At 39.2% G+C, this 23396-nt stretch overlaps 1 protein-coding gene across 1 annotated transcript; it reads right to left on the reverse strand.

Moving 5' to 3' along the window:
- Positions 1-3598: 3598 nt before the first annotated feature.
- LOC138331102 (uncharacterized) lies at positions 3599-23123 on the reverse strand. Its single transcript, XM_069278559.1, has 3 exons — positions 22991-23123; positions 7972-8112; positions 3599-7441 (listed from the first exon to the last, which is right to left on the reverse strand). The coding sequence occupies exons 1-3, from the start codon at positions 23061-23063 to the stop codon at positions 7248-7250; spliced, it is 408 nt and encodes a 135-aa protein (XP_069134660.1). The 5' UTR covers positions 23064-23123; the 3' UTR covers positions 3599-7247.
- Between the last annotated feature and the right edge of the window lie 273 nt (positions 23124-23396).

The raw sequence follows: 23396 nt of genomic DNA on the forward strand, positions 1-23396 counted from the left end.
TTAGTACATAATCCTTAACAGAAAATTATACATCTGCTATTTACCGAAAAGCTCAAACCGCAGTGACTCTTCCGGTCAGTTCTGACACCAAGAACAATTTTTATTGTCCGAGAATTAAAACAAGGTGAGCACTTGCAATTAGTCCCGGTCAAAGCCATTAGCATGACGTAACAGTATTAGTGACGGGTTGAGTTGAAATATTTGGGCGTAAAAACCCCAGCTTACGTTTGACCAATCAAAGTTTTGTCATTGATATTTGTATTTTGAGTTAATTTTTATTATCCAATCAAATTCTCGTCTTTTCGCGGACAGTCACTTTAAAGTGTCTCTAGTGCCCAAATTCATCACTTCTCTCTGGGACAGAATATCTGTAGTTGTGAATAAAGGATATTTTGAAACCTCTTGCCATGTTTTACAGTTGCTGATGCAGCATTTAACCAAAGGGCGATAACTCTAAACAGCTATACTTTTAGAGAAGGTAGCACAGGAGGGATATTTCATAAGGAAAATTTGCATTTTTATTTCATTTCTTTATTTTCCTTATGAACCTTTATTTACCTTAAATATGTTGTAATATATACAGTTTCCTTTACAAAAACTTCTACATTCTTTGTAATTGTTGTCTTGAGAACTGATATCTTAATCTTATGGGAAATGTCACCACCTTGAGTATAAAAGTATTTTTGGGTTTGGTCAGTCTTATTAAGCTAGGCTTTTCATATTTTCTTTAGTACATAATCCTTAACAGAAAATTATACATCTGCTATTTACCGAAAAGCTCAAACCGCAGTGACTCTTCCGGTCAGTTCTGACACCAAGAACAATTTTTATTGTCCGAGAATTAAAACAAGGTGAGCACTTGCAATTAGTCCCGGTCAAAGCCATTAGCATGACGTAACAGTATTAGTGACGGGTTGAGTTGAAATATTTGGGCGTAAAACCCCAGCTTACGTTTGACCAATCAAAGTTTTGTCATTGATATTTGTATTTTGAGTTAATTTTTATTATCCAATCAAATTCTCGTCTTTTCGCGGACAGTCACTTTAAAGTGTCTCTAGTGCCCAAAATTCATCACTTCTCTCTGGGACAGAATAAAGACCACAGTAAACTTAATCGGCTGTCTCCTCATATTTTACAGGTGAGCATTTTCTATTTTTATTGTATCTAAAATATGTACATTATTTTATAAAGTTTGTAACGTTAGCCAATATGCATCAATACTTTTTTGTTATTTTGTATCACGGTCTCAAGAAATATATAATAATATATTTGAAAAATGTAAAATGCATTAAATTTGACATTGAATGAAATTCAGAATATGATGATTTTTATATTTTTATTTACATTGTAACCTTACAAATGACCGGTTATATAAGGCAATCAGTCTACTGATTATTCACGTTTTATCTTTTTTTTATGGGCATGTTGTGAGATATGGTAATATTTAGACGAAGTACTGTCCTCATATGCATTGCATTAAATTTATTTTGTATATCACGGCATTGAATAATGCAATCAAATTAAAACCATTGGTATTGTGCTACCTGACTCATAAAAGTATAGATGTTATAGAGTTCTCGCCCTTTGGTTATATGATGCGCTCAGCAACTTGTATAACATGGCAAGTAGAGGTTTCAAAATATCCTTTATTCACAACTACAGATATTCTGTCCTTGTTCGACATGTATTTCCTTGTTCAGGTACCTGTTTGTTTTATGCGTAATTGATTATAACCTTCTGAACCTATGATTTATTCAAATCAAACGCTTATTATATTTGAATACTGCTTTTCGCCCATTCACCTTCTACACATGCAGATTCTGATATCTGAAATAACCATTGCATTGTTAATAAGCTGCATATATAAATACTTGGGTTCAGAATGTTATTATAATTCTTGTCATACTTATTTTATGTGAATACATATTTTATAATCTGAAACTGAGGTACTGTCTTAGTGTCAGGTTTTGAATATTATAATACTTATGCTTTTGTTTGTGTACATATAACATTATCTTTGAAATTGTCTTTTGTGAATCTAAAATCCTATTTTTGGAATACTTTATGAGCTTGAAACATTTTGTTAATCAGAAGTAAGCACATTCAAAAGTCAATTATTTCAAAATTAAATAAGCATTTACTATAAACATTTATTCTGTTAATGAGTTAAAATTAACTATTTTATCACAAGACAATTATTATGTTTTGTGTAATTCAAGATATTTACAATTCTCATTTTGTTATTTTGCTGAAGACTGAGGCATTAACAATACCTCTCACTCCAAGTGAACTCTACCACATCTAATTTCCCCCATTTAAATGTATTGATTATTCCCCTTTGTTCAAAGCTAAAGCCTTGACCCTTGAATTATTGTAAAGTCTCAATTTAACATGATCTTAACTTATGTTGGATTAATTTCAATGTGAATACAGTTCATTCATTTATTTTAATTCTACAATTGTAAATGTTCAAATAAGCCTTATCATGTCCTTGTCCATTATTTGTAATTTAATCTCTATCAAGTATTGTTCCATGTCCCTTCTTAATCTATAACTATGATGTTCTGTAATGATTTATATTTTGTATTATCACTTCTTTCTGGGACAGAATAAAGACCACAGTAAACTTAATCGGCTGTCTCCTCATATTTTACAGAAACAACATAAAATTACACCGAACCTAACAAAACGCGGTGAAATATCAATAGGACAATCATCCGTCTTCAGTTATTATGTTTTAACTGGTCCGGCTTATTCGAAAGACACGTAAAATATATTTGGTATCATCTAAGGTTTGCAATGCATGCCATACATACGTTGTATACCAGGTAATGTACTTGAATATGTTTATGTGTTTATCAATAGCTATAAACAAAAGTGAGGAGGATTTGTCACTCAGGGTTTTGGACGAATACGTTGCGAGTGCTTTTGTGTTTGTGCATTGACCGTGACGTTGGGCGACGACTGATTTTCCTTTGATATCCGCCGGCGCAGCTTTTGAAGTAACTTGCGGGTGCCAGGCTTACCGTCTTACTTTCTGAAGTGGGCCGTCATTTCATGAGCTGTTGTATTTTTTAAATGAACATTTAAGACAATTCTTCTAAATCGTCCGTCCTTAAACCAAGGACTAGATATCGTGACATTTATTAAGCTTTACATTGGTGTTTGACCCGACAAGTCAAGTATTGTGGAGAAAACTGGCTTTTACTTCCAGTCCTAGGCGTCTCGTGTGGTGTTTAGTAGTGTAAAGAGACAGTGACAAATCCTTCTTACTTACAAATCCTTGCTATAGATATTTAATACCTATTTTAAATAGTAGGTCTCAATAGGTTCTACTGTAAATCAAGTTATTTTAGCGTGCGATATTTCTTCTATTTCACAGGCATTAAGAAAACGCAAAATTAAATCGCCCCGAAAATATTTCAACTGCAGGTGAAGTTATTACATAGATGAAAGTCGGCAGGCTTCAAAACGCGAAATTATGTCACCACGAAAATCACTAGTTATACAGTAATGTATAAAATATATGTCACGATATATAACTCATACCATCTTTATTTTTAATAGAAACTTTATTTATCTACAAAAATGACTGAGAATGTATTATTCGATAGAAAAAACTAGTAATATTATAAGACTCTTTCATATGTATATATGAAGGATATAGATATTCTACCCAATGGTCACACAATGTTGTAAAACCCGAGGCTTGCCGAGAGTAGAATATCCCTACCCTTCATATCAACGTGAGAAAAAGTTTGTTTTTTTCTCATACCTCGACGTTTTATTGCAACTTTCCTACTCTTATATTCCGCCATTTTGAAATAAATTCGAAAATAACGCGACTGCAAGTCAATTTTCCATTCATGAAAATTTGCGTGCTGTTTTCAACGCAAATGCTGTTGTTTGAATCATGAAAAAAAAATGATAAAATTGCACGAAAAAATAGTAATTTTGTTGACGCTGTGACGTCAAGAGGCTTTATTGTATGGGCAGCCATGCAATACAGCTTCAGACGACATACGTGTACTGCCCTGGACCAACCAGTATTACACGTGTAGGTATGAGAGAAATAATTGTATATAAAATGTTTTATAACAATAAATATATATATATATTTTGCTTTGTTATCTACAATATAATGCAGATAGAATGGGAATTTACGTCACATATAGAACTAAATAGTTACATGATAAATGGTGACAGATGGTGAAATATACCAATACAAACCCCTTTAAGTAATCAAACAATACAGAGGACTTAAACCCTAAATCACTTGAAGATGCTCCACCGCTGACAAACGGTATTTTTTCTCTATAAAAAACAGGAACAAACGAATGTTTTTTTTCACCTGTAACAAAATTTACTTACTTTACACCATACCACTATTAAAAAGGTTGAGTTTTTAATTGTACTTCAATATTAAAATATTAAAAATAATTAATTGTGCCCCGAAAAAATCTGTGGCACTATGTCCTGTATGTAATGAAGCACTGATTGCGCATGCACCAAAAGCAAAATCAATCATTTGTATTATTTTTGTAATAATTAGACATATATTTGCATGTGTATATATATTCACGATTAAACATTAATTGTTGTTCAAATGATGGGTATCTTTGTTTTCTGTCGGCGGTTGAGCATCTTAAACTCATGATTAACAATATCGATATTTCTTAAAAGAAGAAAGTCTTAGATCAGGGCCCGGTCGTTCAAAAGGTGATCACCTTTATCTCCTAATTATAAAAAATATTCAATTATAAATTGTTAAAGTGAGCATGTAGGTAAAGATAGGAATATTCAAGAAGTTCATAGAGAAGTTTTGTTAAGTTTGTTTAACAAGAAATTATTTTATCTTGTTTTGAAAATTGTCGTTTAACTGTAATAAGCCTAAGACTGTTTTAATAACTGAGTCCAGATATGGAGAAACTCTGTGAAGTAGTTTATGACTAGATGCAATTATATGAAAATAGACGAACTGATACACGACAAACAATCGATAACATACGATGTACGACGTAGGCGCAACGGACCTGGGGAATCAAAACTACATTGTATGTAAACAACAATGGAAGAACGCACGATTAACTGAATAATACAAAAATGGAAAGCGAAAAAAATGACATGACAAACGAAACGCTAACTGTATGCAGTGGAAAATAGATATCAACGGCCTATCAAAACTATGATTTTCCTATCTAAGTCACTTAGAGATAACGTAAGTAACTGTGATCAACAAAACATCCGTTAAATGCCTATTACCTTTCCAAAATGGCTTTAAATATTTGAAATGTAAATGTAAAACGAGATTGATTATTTTGTAGAGCCGCAAACGTTATAGGCTTACCGTTAATATTACATTTATCATCACCTTCTGAACAAGTTAATTTAAAGTTAAAATAATTAAATGTTGATTTCAAAACGCGAGTCGTCATGTTTCCCGCCGTCGTCCTAATTATCCCGCGTAAGTTGACTATCACTACGCCAGACGGCAACAGAACGAAATTACTTTCCATTGGATAACGGAAGTAATCTTGTATTTATTTGGTGTTGTAACCTCATCTAAGGCCAACAATATACATTTCTTATGTTAATGTTGTTTTAAAAACATTTTTTTGGAAAAGGTAGTATATCTTTCATATGATTATTTATTATTTTATCACAAAGTTACACATTACGACAGCCTTATCCAACCAAGAAGTCAGCTGAAGAACACATGTGAATGGGCACACAACAAACGTTTCAACACTACTCCCAAAACTCATTTTCACACTTTCAGTATCTGATGTGACCACCATTTACATCTAAACAAGCTCAACAACCTTCGCGGTATAGAACAAACCAAACGCTGGATTCTGACTTGCTGTTTTCTTGAAGCGCAATTTCAAGTTGGTGTCGCGTCTGAGGCTGTGGTTCACGTCGTTTCACAGCTTGACTAAACTGGTCCAACAAATGTTCAATCGGACTGAGGTCAGGGTAGAAGACGGGCCAGTTGAGGAAGTCTGTTGTCAACCTCAATGAGTGCGCACGGGCATTTTCTTGGTAAAGAACATCGACGGCTGGATGATTCTACGGTCGTCACGCTACCACCATCTATCACGGTGATGAAAGCGAGACTCATTCGTGACCAGGACATGTCTCAATTGTCTCATGAGCCATCGATGATGACGCCTGGTCCACGTCAGACACTTTTGACGTCGACGTGGTGTCAGCACGATTGCACGAAACAGACTGCGCGGGTTTAAACCGGCACTACGCAAACGGTAAATGACTGTAGAAACGGAAACCCGTCTTCCATTGATGCCATTCCTTGTTCTTGCCGTTTAGGCAGCTGTATGAAAGCAGTCACGGAATGGGTTTCCCGTATATAGCGGTCTTGTCAAGCGGATGTCACTCGTTGCCTCCCGGGATGCTGTGTATAGTTCAAGGAACCAGTTTGTTGGTAATTCTGTTGAAGTCTTACAATAGTGGACGGCGAACTGTCCATTGTCCATGTAATTTCATGGCGTGAAAGTTCACCTACCAACAAGCCCATAATTTCGTGACGCTGGTTGTCCGTAAGTCGTTGTTATCACCAAGGACTAGACACGTGTGGTAGATGGACCAAGCGCGCATTAATACAAAGTGCACCTGCACAAAGGTACGTTTTCGACAATTGGCCACTTCACGGCCCGGGGTTGATTTCAGTCATGCGATTCATTTTTGATTTTAATGGGCTACATTGAACGAATGGAAGATGTAGATATAAACTTGTATATGAATGAGTTTGTTGTCTGTCCAACTTTCTGAAGCTGACGTGTTGACATTCAGCGGTTTTTAAGCTACCCTGCGTGTTTATCGGAGGACGTTACGATGTCCGAGATGTTGAAATCTGGCTTTTTTCTTTTGTTTCAAGACGATTGATGACAAATGTGGTATAATGACAATTTAACGATGAATTATATGTCTGCCGGTTGAGAGTATTCACAATGCCATATCTTATAATTTTGCTTAAATAATCACACATTGTTTGAAATTTATTTTTGTCTTAAAACCGACAGACTTCTTGACCTAGACCTTATATTACACATGCATTGTACATTCGAGTCTATGAAGAATGTCCGTCCTTTTTTTGTCTATGACTTCATAACCTCAAAAGATATTGAGAATATTGCTCAAATGGCCAGGGATTGCCATAATATTTTTTTATCCAATAGTTCTGATTTGTGTCAAATTTTTTTCCAGATGTTTTTTGCGGATCGTTGCTTCTATTTGTCCGAACCCGGGCTTGGGGCTATTTTTTTCTTCCTTTTCATCTCATTCAGACGTTTGGGAATGTTCATCAAATCCACGCCCACAATAAAGAGGGCTGGAATCGCGAACATTATGGACGCCAATACACCCGCCATTGCTGCTGACGACTTCCGGTCATCCGGGGCAGAGATCTTCTTTCTGGTGGCCTCTACAAAATATGTAAAAATCAGTCTGGAATGCATTGTATAGAATGTTAATGCCACAATGTTATATCGACTGGTCAAAAATAATAATTGACTTTTTTTTAGTAATCTAGGTTTTTGTTTTAATTATTTATATTCTATTGGTTATTCCTTTCAATATACAACACTTTCATAAGGAGCACGTTTACAAAGAATTCGTGATTATAACGTAGTTACTTTCAATTCCCATCAATGTTCCTAAAATATGTCTGTAATAAGTGTATAGCGATTTACGCTTACAATGAAGTGATGACGTAGGCCCCTAGAGATTGATTATAACTGTATTTTTATTGTATACAGATGAATTATCATTATCATGAATTATTCTGTGATAACTTTAAAAGAATAAATCGCAACAATCAAATAAATGATTTTTTTTGCAGTAACAAGTATCATGTCTGCATGAATACTTAAAAGCATGACGTGAATAAAATGACTTTCCTTCTTCAAAACCCTGTTAAATAAAATGTCAATATTGTAATTAACGTTAACTTACTCGCGGTCTTCTTCTTATCGACGGTAAGTTCTTTCTTTGTTTCCTCCATGGCAGTCGCTAACTCCTCCTGGGTCAGATTTTTAATCTCTGGGACCTGTCTTCGTCGACATCGACATCGCTTCCGTTTACGTCTAAATTCATCTACAGAAGTAGAGAAAGCGATATACAACTATGTAATATATACCATAAGGGAGATAAAATTATACGTTTAAATCCATCTAGAGAAGAAGAGAAACATGTACAGCTGTATAAACTATACCGTATTTTGCGAGACATAAATTTTCACGTATTTTCGCACAATATTTCCAGCGCGAAAGCATAGATTTCGCAAATAATTGCATCAAGTGTTATTTCAAAATGATGATATATTGGTCAAGGAAGTAATATCAACGGTTATTTTTCGGATAACACTGGATTCTTATAGACATATGTCTGTAGAATACGAATTATTTGAAGTAGTAAATGTAGGAAAAAGAAGTAATTCTAACCATATGTACAGAATATTGCTTAATTTTCTAGGCGATCTGCCCCTGAAAAGTGTTTTTGTCAAACATTGGATAACAAGTATGTGAAAAAAGTGGTAAAGTGGAAACATTCAATGTGATACGAATAGCAACATACATGTAGAAGAGGATACATGGGGGAATCACAAGTTTATATATATATTTCTTTTATTTTGAAAGACATTTCATAGCAATAAGATATAACAATCAAACATGTAAAATATAGATAGTGTACTAAACATTCATCCACACATTCACAAATAAGTTGTTTTGAACAGAAAGCATTGCCTATTTTTAATAAAAGAAAAAAGGCAGATTAGAGAAGGAATATAGAAGAATAGATGAAGGGAAAAGAAAAAAATGTTGGAGAAGATTGGATAATAAAGAGATATAAAGACAGGACTGGGAGAATGGGGCGGAGGAAGAGATACACAGACAGGATTGGGAGAATGGGGAAGAGGAAGAGATATACAAACAGGACTTGGGAGAATGGGGAGGAGGAAGAGATATAAAGACAGGACTTGGGAGAATGGGGAGGAGGAAGAGATATACAGACAGGACTTGGGAGAATGGGGAGGAGGAAGAGATATAAAGACAGGACTGGGGAGAATGGGGAGGAGGAAGAGATATACAGACAGGACTTGGGAGAATGGGGAGGAGGAAGAGATATACAGACAGGACTTGGGAGAATGGGGAGGAGGAAGAGATATACAGGAGACAGGACTTGGGAGAATGGGGAGGAGGAAGAGATATAAAGACAGGACTTGGAGGGGAGAATGGGGAGGAGGAAGAGATATACAGACAGGACTTGGGAGAATGGGGAGGAGGAAGAGATATAAAGACAGGACTTGGGAGAATGGGGAGGAGGAAGAGATATAAGACAGGACTTGGGAGAATGGGGAGGAGGAAGAGATATACAGACAGGACTTGGGAGAATGGGGAGGAGGAAGAGATATACAGACAGGACTTGGGAGAATGGGGAGGAGGAAGAGATATACAGACAGGACTTGGGAGAATGGGAGGAGAAGAGATATAAGACAGGACTTGGGAGATGGGAGGAGGAAGAGATATAAAGACAGGACTTGGGAGAATGGGGAGGAGGAAGAGATATAAGACAGGACTTGGGAGAATGGGGAGGAGGAAGAGATATACAGACAGGACTTGGGAGAATGGGGAGGAGGAAGAGATATAAAGACAGGACTGGGGAGAATGGGGAGGAGGAAGAGATAATAAAGACAGGACTTGGGAGAATGGGGAGGAGGAAGAGATATAAAGACAGGACTTGGGAGAATGGGGAGGAGAGAAGAGATATAAGACAGGACTTGGGGGAGAATGGGGAGGAGGAAGAGATATAAAGACAGGACTTGGGAGAATGGGGAGGAGGAAGAGATATAAAGACAGGACTTGGGAGAATGGGGAGGAGGAAGAGATATAAAGACAGGACTTGGGAGAATGGGGAGGAGGAAGAGATATAAAGACAGGACTTGGGAGAATGGGGAGGAGGAAGAGATATAAAGACAGGACTTGGGAGAATGGGGAGGAGGAAGAGATATAAAGACAGGACTTGGGAGAATGGGGAGGAGGAAGAGATATAAAGACAGGACTTGGGAGAATGGGGAGGAGGAAGAGATATAAAGACAGGACTTGGGAGAATGGGGAGGAGGAAGATATAAAGACAGGACTTGGGAGAATAGGGAGGAGGAAGAGATATAAAGACAGGACTTGGGAGAATGGGGAGGAGGAAGAGATATAAAGACAGGACTTGGGAGAATGGGGAGGAGGAAGAGATATAAAGACAGGACTTGGGAGAATGGGGAGGAGGAAGAGATATAAAGACAGGACTTGGGAGAATGGGGAGGAGGAAGAGATATAAAGACAGGACTTGGGAGAATGGGGAGGAGGAAGAGATATACAGACAGGACTTGGGAGAAGATATAAAGACAGGACTTGGGAGAATGGGGAGGAGGAAGAGATATACAGACAGGACTTGGGAGAATGGGGAGGAGGAAGAGATATAAAGACAGGACTTGGGAGAATGGGGAGGAGGAAGAGATATACAGACAGGACTTGGGAGAATGGGGAGGAGGAAGAGATATAAAGACAGGACTTGGGAGAATGGGGAGGAGGAAGAGATATAAAGACAGGACTTGGGAGAATGGGGAGGAGGAAGAGATATAAAGACAGGACTTGGGAGAATGGGGAGGAGGAAGAGATATACAGACAGGACTTGGGAGAATGGGGAGGAGGAAGAGATATACAGACAGGACTTGGGAGAATGGGGAGGAGGAAGAGATATAAAGACAGGACTTGGGAGAATGGGGAGGAGGAAGAGATATAAAGACAGGACTTGGGAGAATGGGGAGGAGGAAGAGATATAAAGACAGGACTGGGAGAATGGGGAGGAGGAAGAGATATAAAGACAGGACTTGGGAGAATGGGGAGGAGGAAGAGATATAAAGACAGGACTTGGGAGAATGGGGAGGAGGAAGGAAGATATAAAGACAGGACTTGGGAGAATGGGGAGGAGGAAGAGATATAAAGACAGGACTTGGGAGAATGGGGAGGAGGAAGAGATATAAAGACAGGACTTGGGAGAATGGGGAGGAGGAAGAGATATACAGACAGGACTTGGGAGAATGGGGAGGAGGAAGAGATATACAGACAGGACTTGGGAGAATGGGGAGGAGGAAGAGATATAAAGACAGGACTTGGGAGAATGGGGAGGAGGAAGAGATATAAAGACAGGACTTGGGAATGGGAGGAGGAAGAGATATAAGACAGGACTGGGAGAATGGGGAGGAGGAAGAGATATAAAGACAGGACTTGGGAGAATGGGGAGGAGGAAGAGATATAAAGACAGGACTTGGGAGAATGGGGAGGGATATAAGACAGAGATATGGGGGAGGAAGATATAAAGACAGGACTTGGGAGAATGGGGAGGAGGAAGAGATATAAAGACAGGACTTGGGAGAATGGGGAGGAGGAAGAGATATAAAGACAGGACTTGGGAGAATGGGGAGGAGGAAGAGATATAAAGACAGGACTGGGAGAATGGGAGGAGGAAGAGATATACAGACAGGACTTGGGAGAATGGGGAGGAGGAAGAGATATAAAGACAGGACTTGGGAGAATGGGGAGGAGGAAGAGATATACAGACAGGACTTGGGAGAATGGGGAGGAGGAAGAGATATAAAGACAGGACTTGGGAGAATGGGGAGGAGGAAGAGATATACAGACAGGACTTGGGAGAATGGGGAGGAGGAAGAGATATAAAGACAGGACTTGGGAGAATGGGGAGGAGGAAGAGATATAAAGACAGGACTTGGGAGAATGGGGAGGAGGAAGAGATATAAAGACAGGACTTGGGAGAATGGGGAGGAGGAAGAGATATAAAGACAGGACTTGGGAGAATGGGGAGGAGGAAGAGATATAAAGACAGGACTTGGGAGAATGGGGAGGAGGAAGAGATATAAGACAGGACTTGGGAGAATGGGAGGAGGAAGAGATATAAGACAGGACTTGGGAGAATGGGGAGGAGGAAGAGATATACAGACAGGACTGGAGAATGGGAGAATGGGGAGGAGGAAGAGATATACAGACAGGACTTGGGAGAATGGGGAGGAGGAAGAGATATAAAGACAGGACTTGGGAGAATGGGGAGGAGGAAGAGATATAAAGACAGGACTTGGGAGAATGGGGAGGAGGAAGAGATATAAAGACAGGACTGGGGAGAATGGGGAGGAGGAAGAGATATACAGACAGGACTTGGGAGAATGGGGAGGAGGAAGAGATATAAAGACAGGACTTGGGAGAATGGGGAGGAGGAAGAGATATAAAGACAGGACTTGGGAGAATGGGGAGGAGGAAGAGATATAAAGACAGGACTTGGGAGAATGGGGAGGAGGAAGAGATATAAAGACAGGACTTGGGAGAATGGGGAGGAGGAAGAGAGATATACAGACAGGACTTGGGAGAATGGGGAGGAGGAAGAGATATAAAGACAGGACTTGGGAGAATGGGGAGGAGGAAGAGATATAAAGACAGGACTTGGGAGAATGGGGAGGAGGAAGAGATATATACAGACAGGACTTGGGAGAATGGGGAGGAGGAAGAGATATACAGACAGGACTTGGGAGAATGGGGGAGGAGGAAGAGATATAAAGACAGGACTTGGGAGAATGGGGAGGAGGAAGAGATATAAAGACAGGACTTGGGAGAATGGGGAGGAGGAAGAGATATAAAGACAGGACTTGGGAGAATGGGGAGGAGGAAGAGATATAACAGACAGGACTTGGGAGAATGGGGAGGAGGAAGAGATATAAAGACAGGACTTGGGAGAATGGGGAGGAGGAAGAGATATAAAGACAGGACTTGGGAGAATGGGGAGGAGGAAGAGATATAAAGACAGGACTTGGGAGAATGGGGAGGAGGAAGAGATATAAAGACAGGACTTGGGAGAATGGGGAGGAGGAAGAGATATAAAGACAGGACTTGGGAGAATGGGGAGGAGGAAGAGATATACAGACAGGACTTGGGAGAATGGGGAGGAGGAAGAGATATAAAGACAGGACTTGGGAGAATGGGGAGGAGGAAGAGATATAAAGACAGGACTTGGGAGAATGGGGAGGAGGAAGAGATATACAGACAGGACTTGGGAGAATGGGGAGGAGGAAGAGATATAAAGACAGGACTTGGGAGAATGGGGAGGAGGAAGAGATATACAGACAGGACTTGGGAGAATGGGGAGGAGGAAGAGATATAAAGACAGGACTTGGGAGAATGGGGAGGAGGAAGAGATATACAGACAGGACTTGGGAGAATGGGGAGGAGGAAGAGATATACAGACAGGACTTGGGAGAATGGGGAGGAGGAAGAGATATACAGACAGGACTTGGGAGAATGGGGAGGAGGAAGAGATATAAAGACAGGACTTGGGAGAATGGGGAGGAGGAAGAGATATAAAGACAGGACTTGGGAGAATGGGGAGGAGGAAGAGATATAAAGACAGGACTTGGGAGAATGGGGAGGAGGAAGAGATATAAAGACAGGACTTGGGAGAATGGGGAGGAGGAAGAGATATAAAGACAGGACTTGGGAGAATGGGGAGGAGGAAGAGATATAAGACAGGACTTGGGAGAATGGGGAGGAGGAAGAGATATACAGACAGGACTTGGGAGAATGGGGGGAGGAAGAGATATAAAGACAGGACTTGGGAGAATGGGGAGGAGGAAGAGATATAAAGACAGGACTTGGGAGAATGGGGAGGAGGAAGAGATATAAAGACAGGACTTGGGAGAATGGGGAGGAGGAAGAGATATAAAGACAGGACTTGGGAGAATGGGGAGGAGGAAGAGATATAAAGACAGGACTTGGGAGAATGGGGAGGAGGAAGAGATATACAGACAGGACTTGGGAGAATGGGGAGGAGGAAGAGATATAAAGACAGGACTTGGGAGAATGGGGAGGAGGAAGAGATATAAAGACAGGACTTGGGAGAATGGGGAGGAGGAAGAGATATAAAGACAGGACTTGGGAGAATGGGGAGGAGGAAGAGATATACAGACAGGACTTGGGAGAATGGGGAGGAGGAAGAGATATACAGACAGGACTTGGGAGAATGGGGAGGAGGAAGAGATATAAAGACAGGACTTGGGAGAATGGGGAGGAGGAAGAGATATAAAGACAGGACTTGGGAGAATGGGGAGGAGGAAGAGATATAAAGACAGGACTTGGGAGAATGGGAGGAGGAAGAGATATAAGACAGGACTGGGAGAATGGGGAGGAGGAAGAGATATACAGACAGGACTTGGGAGAATGGGGAGGAGGAAGAGATATAAAGACAGGACTTGGGAGAATGGGGAGGAGGAAGAGATATACAGACAGGACTTGGGAGAATGGGGAGGAGGAAGAGATATAAAGACAGGACTTGGGAGAATGGGGAGGAGGAAGAGATATAAAGACAGGACTTGGGAGAATGGGGAGGAGGAAGAGATATACAGACAGGACTTGGGAGAATGGGGAGGAGGAAGAGATATAAAGACAGGACTTGGGAGAATGGGGAGGAGGAAGAGATATACAGACAGGACTTGGGAGAATGGGGAGGAGGAAGAGATATAAAGACAGGACTTGGGAGAATGGGGAGGAGGAAGATATAAAGACAGGACTTGGGAGAATGGGGAGGAGGAAGAGATATACAGACAGGACTTGGGAGAATGGGGAGGAGGAAGAGATATACAGACAGGACTTGGGAGAATGGGGAGGAGGAAGAGATATACAGACAGGACTTGGGAGAATGGGGAGGAGGAAGAGATATACAGACAGGACTTGGGAGAATGGGGAGGAGGAAGAGAGATATACAGACAGGACTTGGGAGAATGGGGAGGAGGAAGAGATATAAAGACAGGACTTGGGAGAATGGGGAGGAGGAAGAGATATACAGACAGGACTTGGGAGAATGGGGAGGAGGAAGAGATATAAAGACAGGACTTGGGAGAATGGGGAGGAGGAAGAGATATAAAGACAGGACTTGGGAGAATGGGGAGGAGGAAGAGATATAAAGACAGGACTTGGGAGAATGGGGAGGAGGAAGAGATATAAAGACAGGACTTGGGAGAATGGGGAGGAGGAAGAGATATAAAGACAGGACTTGGGAGAATGGGGAGGAGGAAGAGATATAAAGACAGGACTTGGGAGAATGGGGAGGAGGAAGAGATATAAAGACAGGACTTGGGAGAATGGGGAGGAGGAAGAGATATAAAGACAGGACTTGGGAGAATGGGGAGGAGGAAGAGATATACAGACAGGACTTGGGAGAATGGGGAGGAGGAAGAGATATAAAGACAGGACTTGGGAGAATGGGGAGGAGGAGAGAGATATAAAGACAGGACTTGGGAGAATGGGGAGGAGGAAGAGATATAAAGACAGGACTTGGGAGAATGGGGAGGAGGAAGAGATATAAGACAGGACTTGGGAGAATGGGGAGGAGGAAGAGATATAAAGACAGGACTTGGGAGAATGGGGAGGAGGAAGAGATATAAAGACAGGACTTGGGAGAATGGGGAGGAGGAAGAGATATAAGACAGGACTTGGGAGAATGGGGAGGAGGAAGAGATATACAGACAGGACTTGGGAGAATGGGGAGGAGGAAGAGATATAAGACAGGACTTGGAGAATGGGAGGGAGGGAGGACTTGGGAGAATGGGAGGAGGAAGAGATATAAAGACAGGACTTGGGAGAATGGGGAGGAGGAAGAGATATAAAGACAGGACTTGGGAGAATGGGGAGGAGGAAGAGATATAAAGACAGGACTTGGGAGAATGGGGAGGAGGAAGAGATATAAAGACAGGACTTGGGAGAATGGGGAGGAGGAAGAGATATAAAGACAGGACTTGGGAGAATGGGGAGGAGGAAGAGATATAAAGACAGGACTTGGGAGAATGGGGAGGAGGAAGAGATATAAAGACAGGACTTGGGAGAATGGGGAGGAGGAAGAGATATACAGACAGGACTTGGGAGAATGGGGAGGAGGAAGAGATATAAGACAGGATGGAGAATGGGCAGAGAGATGGGAGGAGGAAGAGATATAAAGACAGGACTTGGGAGAATGGGGAGGAGGAAGAGATATACAGACAGGACTTGGGAGAATGGGGAGGAGGAAGAGATATACAGACAGGACTTGGGAGAATGGGGAGGAGGAAGAGATATAAAGACAGGACTTGGGAGAATGGGGAGGAGGAAGAGATATAAAGACAGGACTTGGAGAATGGGGAGGGAGAATGGGGAGGAGGAAGAGATATAAAGACAGGACTTGGGAGAATGGGGAGGAGGAAGAGATATACAGACAGGACTTGGGAGAATGGGGAGGAGGAAGAGATATAAAGACAGGACTTGGGAGAATGGGGAGGAGGAAGAGATATAAGACAGGACTTGGGAGAATGGGGAGGAGGAAGAGATATAAGACAGGACTTGGGAGAATGGGGAGGAGGAAGAGATATAAGACAGGACTTGGGAGAATGGGGAGGAGGAAGAGATATAAAGACAGGACTTGGGAGAATGGGGAGGAGGAAGAGATATAAAGACAGGACTTGGGAGAATGGGGAGGAGGAAGAGATATAAAGACAGGACTTGGGAGAATGGGGAGGAGGAAGAGATATAAAGACAGGACTTGGGAGAATGGGGAGGAGGAAGAGATATAAAGACAGGACTTGGGAGAATGGGGAGGAGGAAGAGATATAAAGACAGGACTTGGGAGAATGGGGAGGAGGAAGAGATATACAGACAGGACTTGGGAGAATGGGGAGGAGGAAGAGATATAAAGACAGGACTTGGGAGAATGGGGAGGAGGAAGAGATATAAAGACAGGACTTGGGAGAATGGGGAGGAGGAAGAGATATAAAGACAGGACTTGGGAGAATGGGGAGGAGGAAGAGATATAAAGACAGGGACAGGACTGGGGGAGAATGGGGAGGAGGAAGAGATATAAAGACAGGACTTGGGAGAATGGGGAGGAGGAAGAGATATAAAGACAGGACTTGGGAGAATGGGGAGGAGGAAGAGATATACAGACAGGACTTGGGAGAATGGGGAGGAGGAAGAGATATAAAGACAGGACTTGGGAGAATGGGGAGGAGGAAGAGATATACAGACAGGACTGGGGATGGGGAGGAGGAAGAGATATAAGACAGGACTTGGGAGAATGGGGAGGAGGAAGAGATATAAAGACAGGACTTGGGAGAATGGGGAGGAGGAAGAGATATAAAGACAGGACTTGGGAGAATGGGGAGGAGGAAGAGATATACAGACAGGACTGGGAGAATGGGGAGGAGGAAGAGATATAAAGACAGGACTGGGGAGAATGGGGAGGAGGAAGAGATATACAGACAGGACTTGGGAGAATGGGGAGGAGGAAGAGATATACAGACAGGACTTGGGAGAATGGGGAGGAGGAAGAGATATAAAGACAGGACTTGGGAGAATGGGGAGGAGGAAGAGATATAAAGACAGGACTTGGGAGAATGGGGAGGAGGAAGAGATATAAAGACAGGACTTGGGAGAATGGGGAGGAGGAAGAGAGAGGATATAAAGACAGGACTTGGGAGAATGGGGATGAAGAGATATACAGACAGGACTTGGGAGAATGGGGAGGAGGAAGAGATATAAGACAGGACTTGGGAGAATGGGGAGGAGGAAGAGATATAAAGACAGGACTTGGGAGAATGGGGAGGAGGAAGAGATATAAAAGACAGGACTTGGGAGAATGGGGAGGAGGAAGAGATATAAAGACAGGACTTGGGAGAATGGGGAGGAGGAAGAGATATAAAGACAGGACTTGGGAGAATGGGGAGGAGGAAGAGATATAAAGACAGGGACTTGAGGAGACAATGGGAGGAGGAAGAGATATAGGATCGGACAGATTATTCAACGTGTTTTCTCTCTTGTATATCAGAAAACGGGCGATTTAAACAAAACGTAAACATTATTATTTTTTTCAAAATCGACATGCGACATAATCCTTGGCAATAGCTAACATTTTGTTTGGAGTTAAGTATTTTAACTTCTGTAAACTAACTTTTTTCCGCGAACGATATATTTTCGCGAATTTCGTGACTCAAGTTATTTCGCGAAGTTAATCTCGAATTGTTATCTACATTGTGGATCACTTACAATGATAGGAATTCCCAATTATTTTTGAAAATCCGCGAATGTTTTTCATCTCAAACGTTGTTTTGAAATGAACATCGCAAAATTTAAAAACCGAGAAAGAAAGTCGATTTACAGTATATGTTAGGAGCAGTACAAAATAAATTTTATTCTACTAAAAGACTGATTTCTGTTGTTTTTTCTCAACGTTAAGGAAATGGAAGTGGTATGAATGGTTCGTCCGTTATCAGTTTGATATGATTTTTAAGCGTCAGTAGTATCAACTGGAGGAGTCTCCCAATACACTCTAGCATGTTCAACTTAACAGATGTTTTAAAGATTAGGTGACCCTTTCATCTTTAAAACGCATCACTACGTATTTTTGAAAGAAATTGTCCTACCTATTCTCAAATCCTGTCAATCTTTATTTCATACGCGCTATTTCAGCAACTACAATGGTATATTTTTTAAGTATATTTTTATCAATAAGACACTGAAAGACTGATCTTTGAAACATTAAATAATCGAAAATCGACTAAAGTAATCGTATCAGGTATTAGTTACCTCGTGCTCAAACAAAATACACCAATTTATAAAGTGTTTGGACCTTCTTGGACGATGCTAAACGTTGACTATAAGATAATTGCAAAAACATTGGCCAACAGAATAAAGAAAGTTCTTCCAGATATCATACATCCGGATCAAAAAGGTTTCGTTCCTGGAAGAAACATTGCCGACGCGAATAGATTGATACAGGATGTATTTGAATATACTGATTTAGAGAATGAAGAGGGGTCTGTTATCTTTCTAGATCAACAAAAAGCTTTCGATAGGGTTGAATGGGGATGGATAGACAAATGTCTCGAGCGGTTTAATTTTGGAATAAATTTACGGGGTTGGGTACAAATGTTGTTAGTGGATGCGTAGACATGTATTAAGACAAATGGTTTTATCTCGGAATATTTTGGCATTTCAAGATCTGCAAGGCAGGGCTGTCCAATCGCACCAATTTTGTACATTATTCAAGCAGAACCTTTGGCATGTTCAATTCGCAAAAGCAATAGTATAAACGGCTTAAAACTTCCAGGTCAAATTGAAACAAAAATTAACATGTTTGCTGATGATACGCAATTGTTTCTTAGAGATGAAAAGTCAATTACGGAATCGTTTAAAATTTTAGGACATTATGAAAAAGCATCAGGCTCAAAAGTAAATCTACAAAAAACTACTGGAATATATCTTGGAAGATGGAAAAATAATCTACCTAGATTTACAGCAATCAATTGGACACGAGCGAACATCAAAACACTAGGTATTCACCATGGGCATGAAATAGATAACGACGCAATATGGAGAGACAAAATAAATAAGATTAATAGTTGTATGCACGTTTGGAAAGCGAGAAACCTGTCTATCTTCGGTAAAAATGTTATTATTAATTCACTTATTATATCTAAGATTGGCCACGAATTAGACGCTCGTGGAATACCTGATAAATATTTGAAGGAATTAAACACACTAATTTGGAATTTTTTGTGGAATGGGAAGGATATGGTTCCTAGAAAGGTGATGCGTTCTCCAAAGTGTATTGGAGGCATGGATGTTATGGATGTTAGTTTTTTCACATTGAGTAAACAAATAAAATTGTTATATAAAATCATTAAAACTCCCATTACTTCATGGAATGCAATTGGTCAGTACTGGCTGCAATCATTAGACAGTAAGTTTGGAAGCAATTTCTTTCTGTGTAAATGCTCAGACACTAATTCGCTAAACTTTAGTCGTATTTCTAAATTTTACAAAAACTTGTTATCAGCATGGTCAACACTTTTAAGAGTTAATGATGCAAGAAACATTCAGGAACTTTTGAATCGAGAATTATTTGGCAATCATATGATTGTCTTTAATAGAAAACCACTTTTCTTTAACTCCTTTTCAAGCAGTGGAATACATACGATAGGTGATGTATGGGATTCCACACAGAAACAGTTAAAAAGTGATCAAGATATTTATGGGAAACTAAGAGATAAAAGAAACTGCATTTCAGAGTTATCAAGATTGAAGTCTGCAATACCAATGAAATATAAACGAATATTACGCGAGGAAGATATCTTAAATGAGGAAAAATCTAATATTTTTGTGGATTCTGAATTGAATATCATTGATCGATATAATAAAATAATCGAATATAAAAATTTAAAAATCAAATCAGTAAGCATGAAACTTAACGGGAATAATAGACCCGATGTTGAAATGAAATGGGAGAACCTTTATCAAATACAATTTCAATGGAAAGATATCTGGTTAAATTGTTTTAATATATTAACATGTCTTAAGATTAAAGAATTTCAATGGAAATGTATCCACCAACTTATATATACAGAAAAGAAGATAATGAAATTCGGTAACTCAGATGGAAAATGTCATTTCTGCAAAGTCGAAAACGAATATATACAACATTTATTCTTCAGTTGTGCTTATACGAAACTTATTTTGGATTATATGGATACCATAATGAAAAACGTTGTACCTGAATATATTTCAGGAACACTAGATAAAGAAGAAATTGTTATTCTTGGTTATCCTGGTAAAAGTAGACTTGCTTTATTAATAAACACTTTTATTTGTATCATGAAGTGGACAATATGGAAATGCAGAAATGACATTAAACACAATAACAGACTTCCAAACACAGAAATTACAAAAATACAATTGAGGAAGCAACTTAAAAATGAGTTCTGGCTTTTTTGCAATTCTAAACAGAAAACAGTAGTAACTATTGATATTGTTTCCCAAATTTGTGATAGTATACCCTAGTAATGGATATTTGAATAAGTATGTCACAAGTGTAGCCTGCTACATGCACTATGTGCAGTGGACTTTTGTTAACAGGCCTGCATCTTAAGGAAAATTTTGTAATAAACTTTGTATAATTATGTCATGTGTAGCCTGCTATATGCACTATGTGCAGTGGACTCTTGTTTTTAGCAGGCATGCATGCTAAAGGAAATTGTGAAATAAATTAACACATTTCAGTTTGACGTAACTCGTAAACACCTCAAATTAAATATTATATCATATTAGATAATATTATGTCAGATGTTTGGTCTGTAACTATATATAACAGGCATGCTTCAGGCAGGGTAATTTTAGAAAATATGTAATACAACATTGTCATTGATATGTGATATAGAGTATTAAAAATCAAAAGAAAAGTAATCACCGTGATGAGAAAATGAGAATAAAACACGGTATCAGCTATGCAAATTATATCAATATGTAATATGCATTTGTATGTATGTATGTATGTATGTATGTATGTATGTATGTATGTATGTATGTATGTATGTATGTATGTGAGGGTGAGTGTATGTGAGGGTGTATGTACGGACTATGTATGTATGTATGCATGTATGCATGTATGTATGTATGTATGTATGTATGTATGTATATATATATATATGTGTGTGTGTGTGTGTGTGTGTGTGTGTGTGTGTGTGTGTGTGTGTGTGTGTGTGTGCGGCATGTATGTATGTGTGTATGTATGTATGTATGTATGTATGTATGTATGTATGTATGTATGTATGTATGTATGTATGTATGTATGTATGTATGTATGTATGTATGTATGTATGTATGTATGTATGTATGTATGTATGTATGTATGTATGTATGTATGTATGTATGTATGTATGTATGTATGTATGTATGTATGTATGTATGTATGTATGTATGTATGTATGTATGAATTATTTATGTATGTATATAAAGTATATAAGTGTGTACTGTATGCATTAGTTAAAAATGTATATTGTATATTGTGTAGGTGTATGTGTTGAAGTAGAATAGATAAAATTATTCAGTTTTTAAAAAAAAAAGAAAATTTGCTGTTAGCTGGTGGTTAGTTGATTCTCTGCTGCTCTGAGTGAAAAGAAAAAAAAAAAAAAAAAAAAAAAAAAGTGTTTGGACCTTCTTTGGCCTGAGGAGCATATACAATTGGTACAAACACGACAGGATGCTAAGTTGTAGCGTTTAAAGTTATATGTGCCGTATTTTTTCATACTCACGGATCAAAAATAGTTTTTAATATGTTATTCATCGCCAAAATTTAATGGAATTTGAGAATTACAATACTTACAATGCATACATGTTAAAGTGAATAGTCGGGCAAAGAAAACCAGTCTAAGTGCGTTCATTGGCCTTCCAAATGTTCTCACATATTAAAACGTACGTTGCCAAGTTCTGACCATTGAAATAACTCTTTGAAAGCGAGGCTGCGTGGAAATGTAACCACGGACATACTCAGTCGGGAGGACATTTTAGGATTCCTAAACTATAAATTAATTTCTTCGCATGCAGAGAGGTTTCGACGGGGATTTTATTTTTCTATTCCATAAGAAATTATGCCGGATACATTTTTTACAAACTTTAACTTCCCTTGCCCGACTGTTCACTTTAACTTTAAAAGTACAAAAAGAATTAAAAAATATTTTTGACAGTACTTCCAAAAATCATTATATTTACATCTAAAATGCAGTGAAATGCGTACATATATAGTCAGACCATGAAGCCAAGTTGTGGTCTAAAATATAATTTCACATTTCCCAAATAAAGAAGCAAGTCATTTATGTTTCGATCTTAAAAAACATAAGCCATAAAAACAAGACTTTATAATGCATCAAGTCTACGTTATAATTGATGTTGATAAGGCGTCATACATATTTGTCTGTCCATTTATATGGTTTCCACAGTCTGATTATCAAACCTTGTAACTACATTTAGAGGACAAATGAAATATGCAGGTAATGAAATAGAGGTGAACTGGGAATAGCATAGATAAAAATTCTATGAAAATTGTAACAGAAAGCTCTACTTACCTGGACATGGAGGCGGGGAACATCTACTCGTTTCGAATTCATGATGGTCTCGGCACGAACGTATCCGCGACATTATTCCATGGCCGCAGGTTTTTGAGCATTGGGTCCAGGTACCCCACGGTGTACAATTGGAAACAACTGCAAGAGAGAAAAACACATGGTTGAACACACTGCTGCACAATGCTGTTGTGTGATAGATAAACTTCATAGTATATCTATACAGTTTGGTTTTTATTTTCATTTGTGCGGAACTATGGTGATCAAAAAGGACTGACAATAAATTTAAAAAATACCACATATATTTTCAACAAAAGAACCCCTTATACATGTATGTCACTCTGAAATTGTTATAAATATTGAACACTGCGTGAGAGCTCTTCTGCTAATGGAACCGGTATTGTTATTT

This window comes from Argopecten irradians, chromosome 9, assembly GCF_041381155.1.
Source record: "Argopecten irradians isolate NY chromosome 9, Ai_NY, whole genome shotgun sequence".
Lineage (NCBI taxonomy): Eukaryota > Metazoa > Mollusca > Bivalvia > Pectinida > Pectinidae > Argopecten > Argopecten irradians.

What these genes read in the sequence shown, in the direction of transcription:
- LOC138331102 (XM_069278559.1), bottom strand. Translation starts at nt 23,063, where the DNA reads ATGTCGCGGATACGTTCGTGCCGAGACCATCATGAATTCGAAACGAGT. An exon ending in TTCCCCGCCTCCATGTCCAG is followed by an intron (nt 8,113 to 22,990) that starts GTAAGTAGAGCT and finishes CTACTTCTGTAG; the next exon opens with ATGAATTTAGACGTAAACGG. An exon ending in CGATAAGAAGAAGACCGCGA is followed by an intron (nt 7,442 to 7,971) that starts GTAAGTTAACGT and finishes CATATTTTGTAG; the next exon opens with AGGCCACCAGAAAGAAGATC.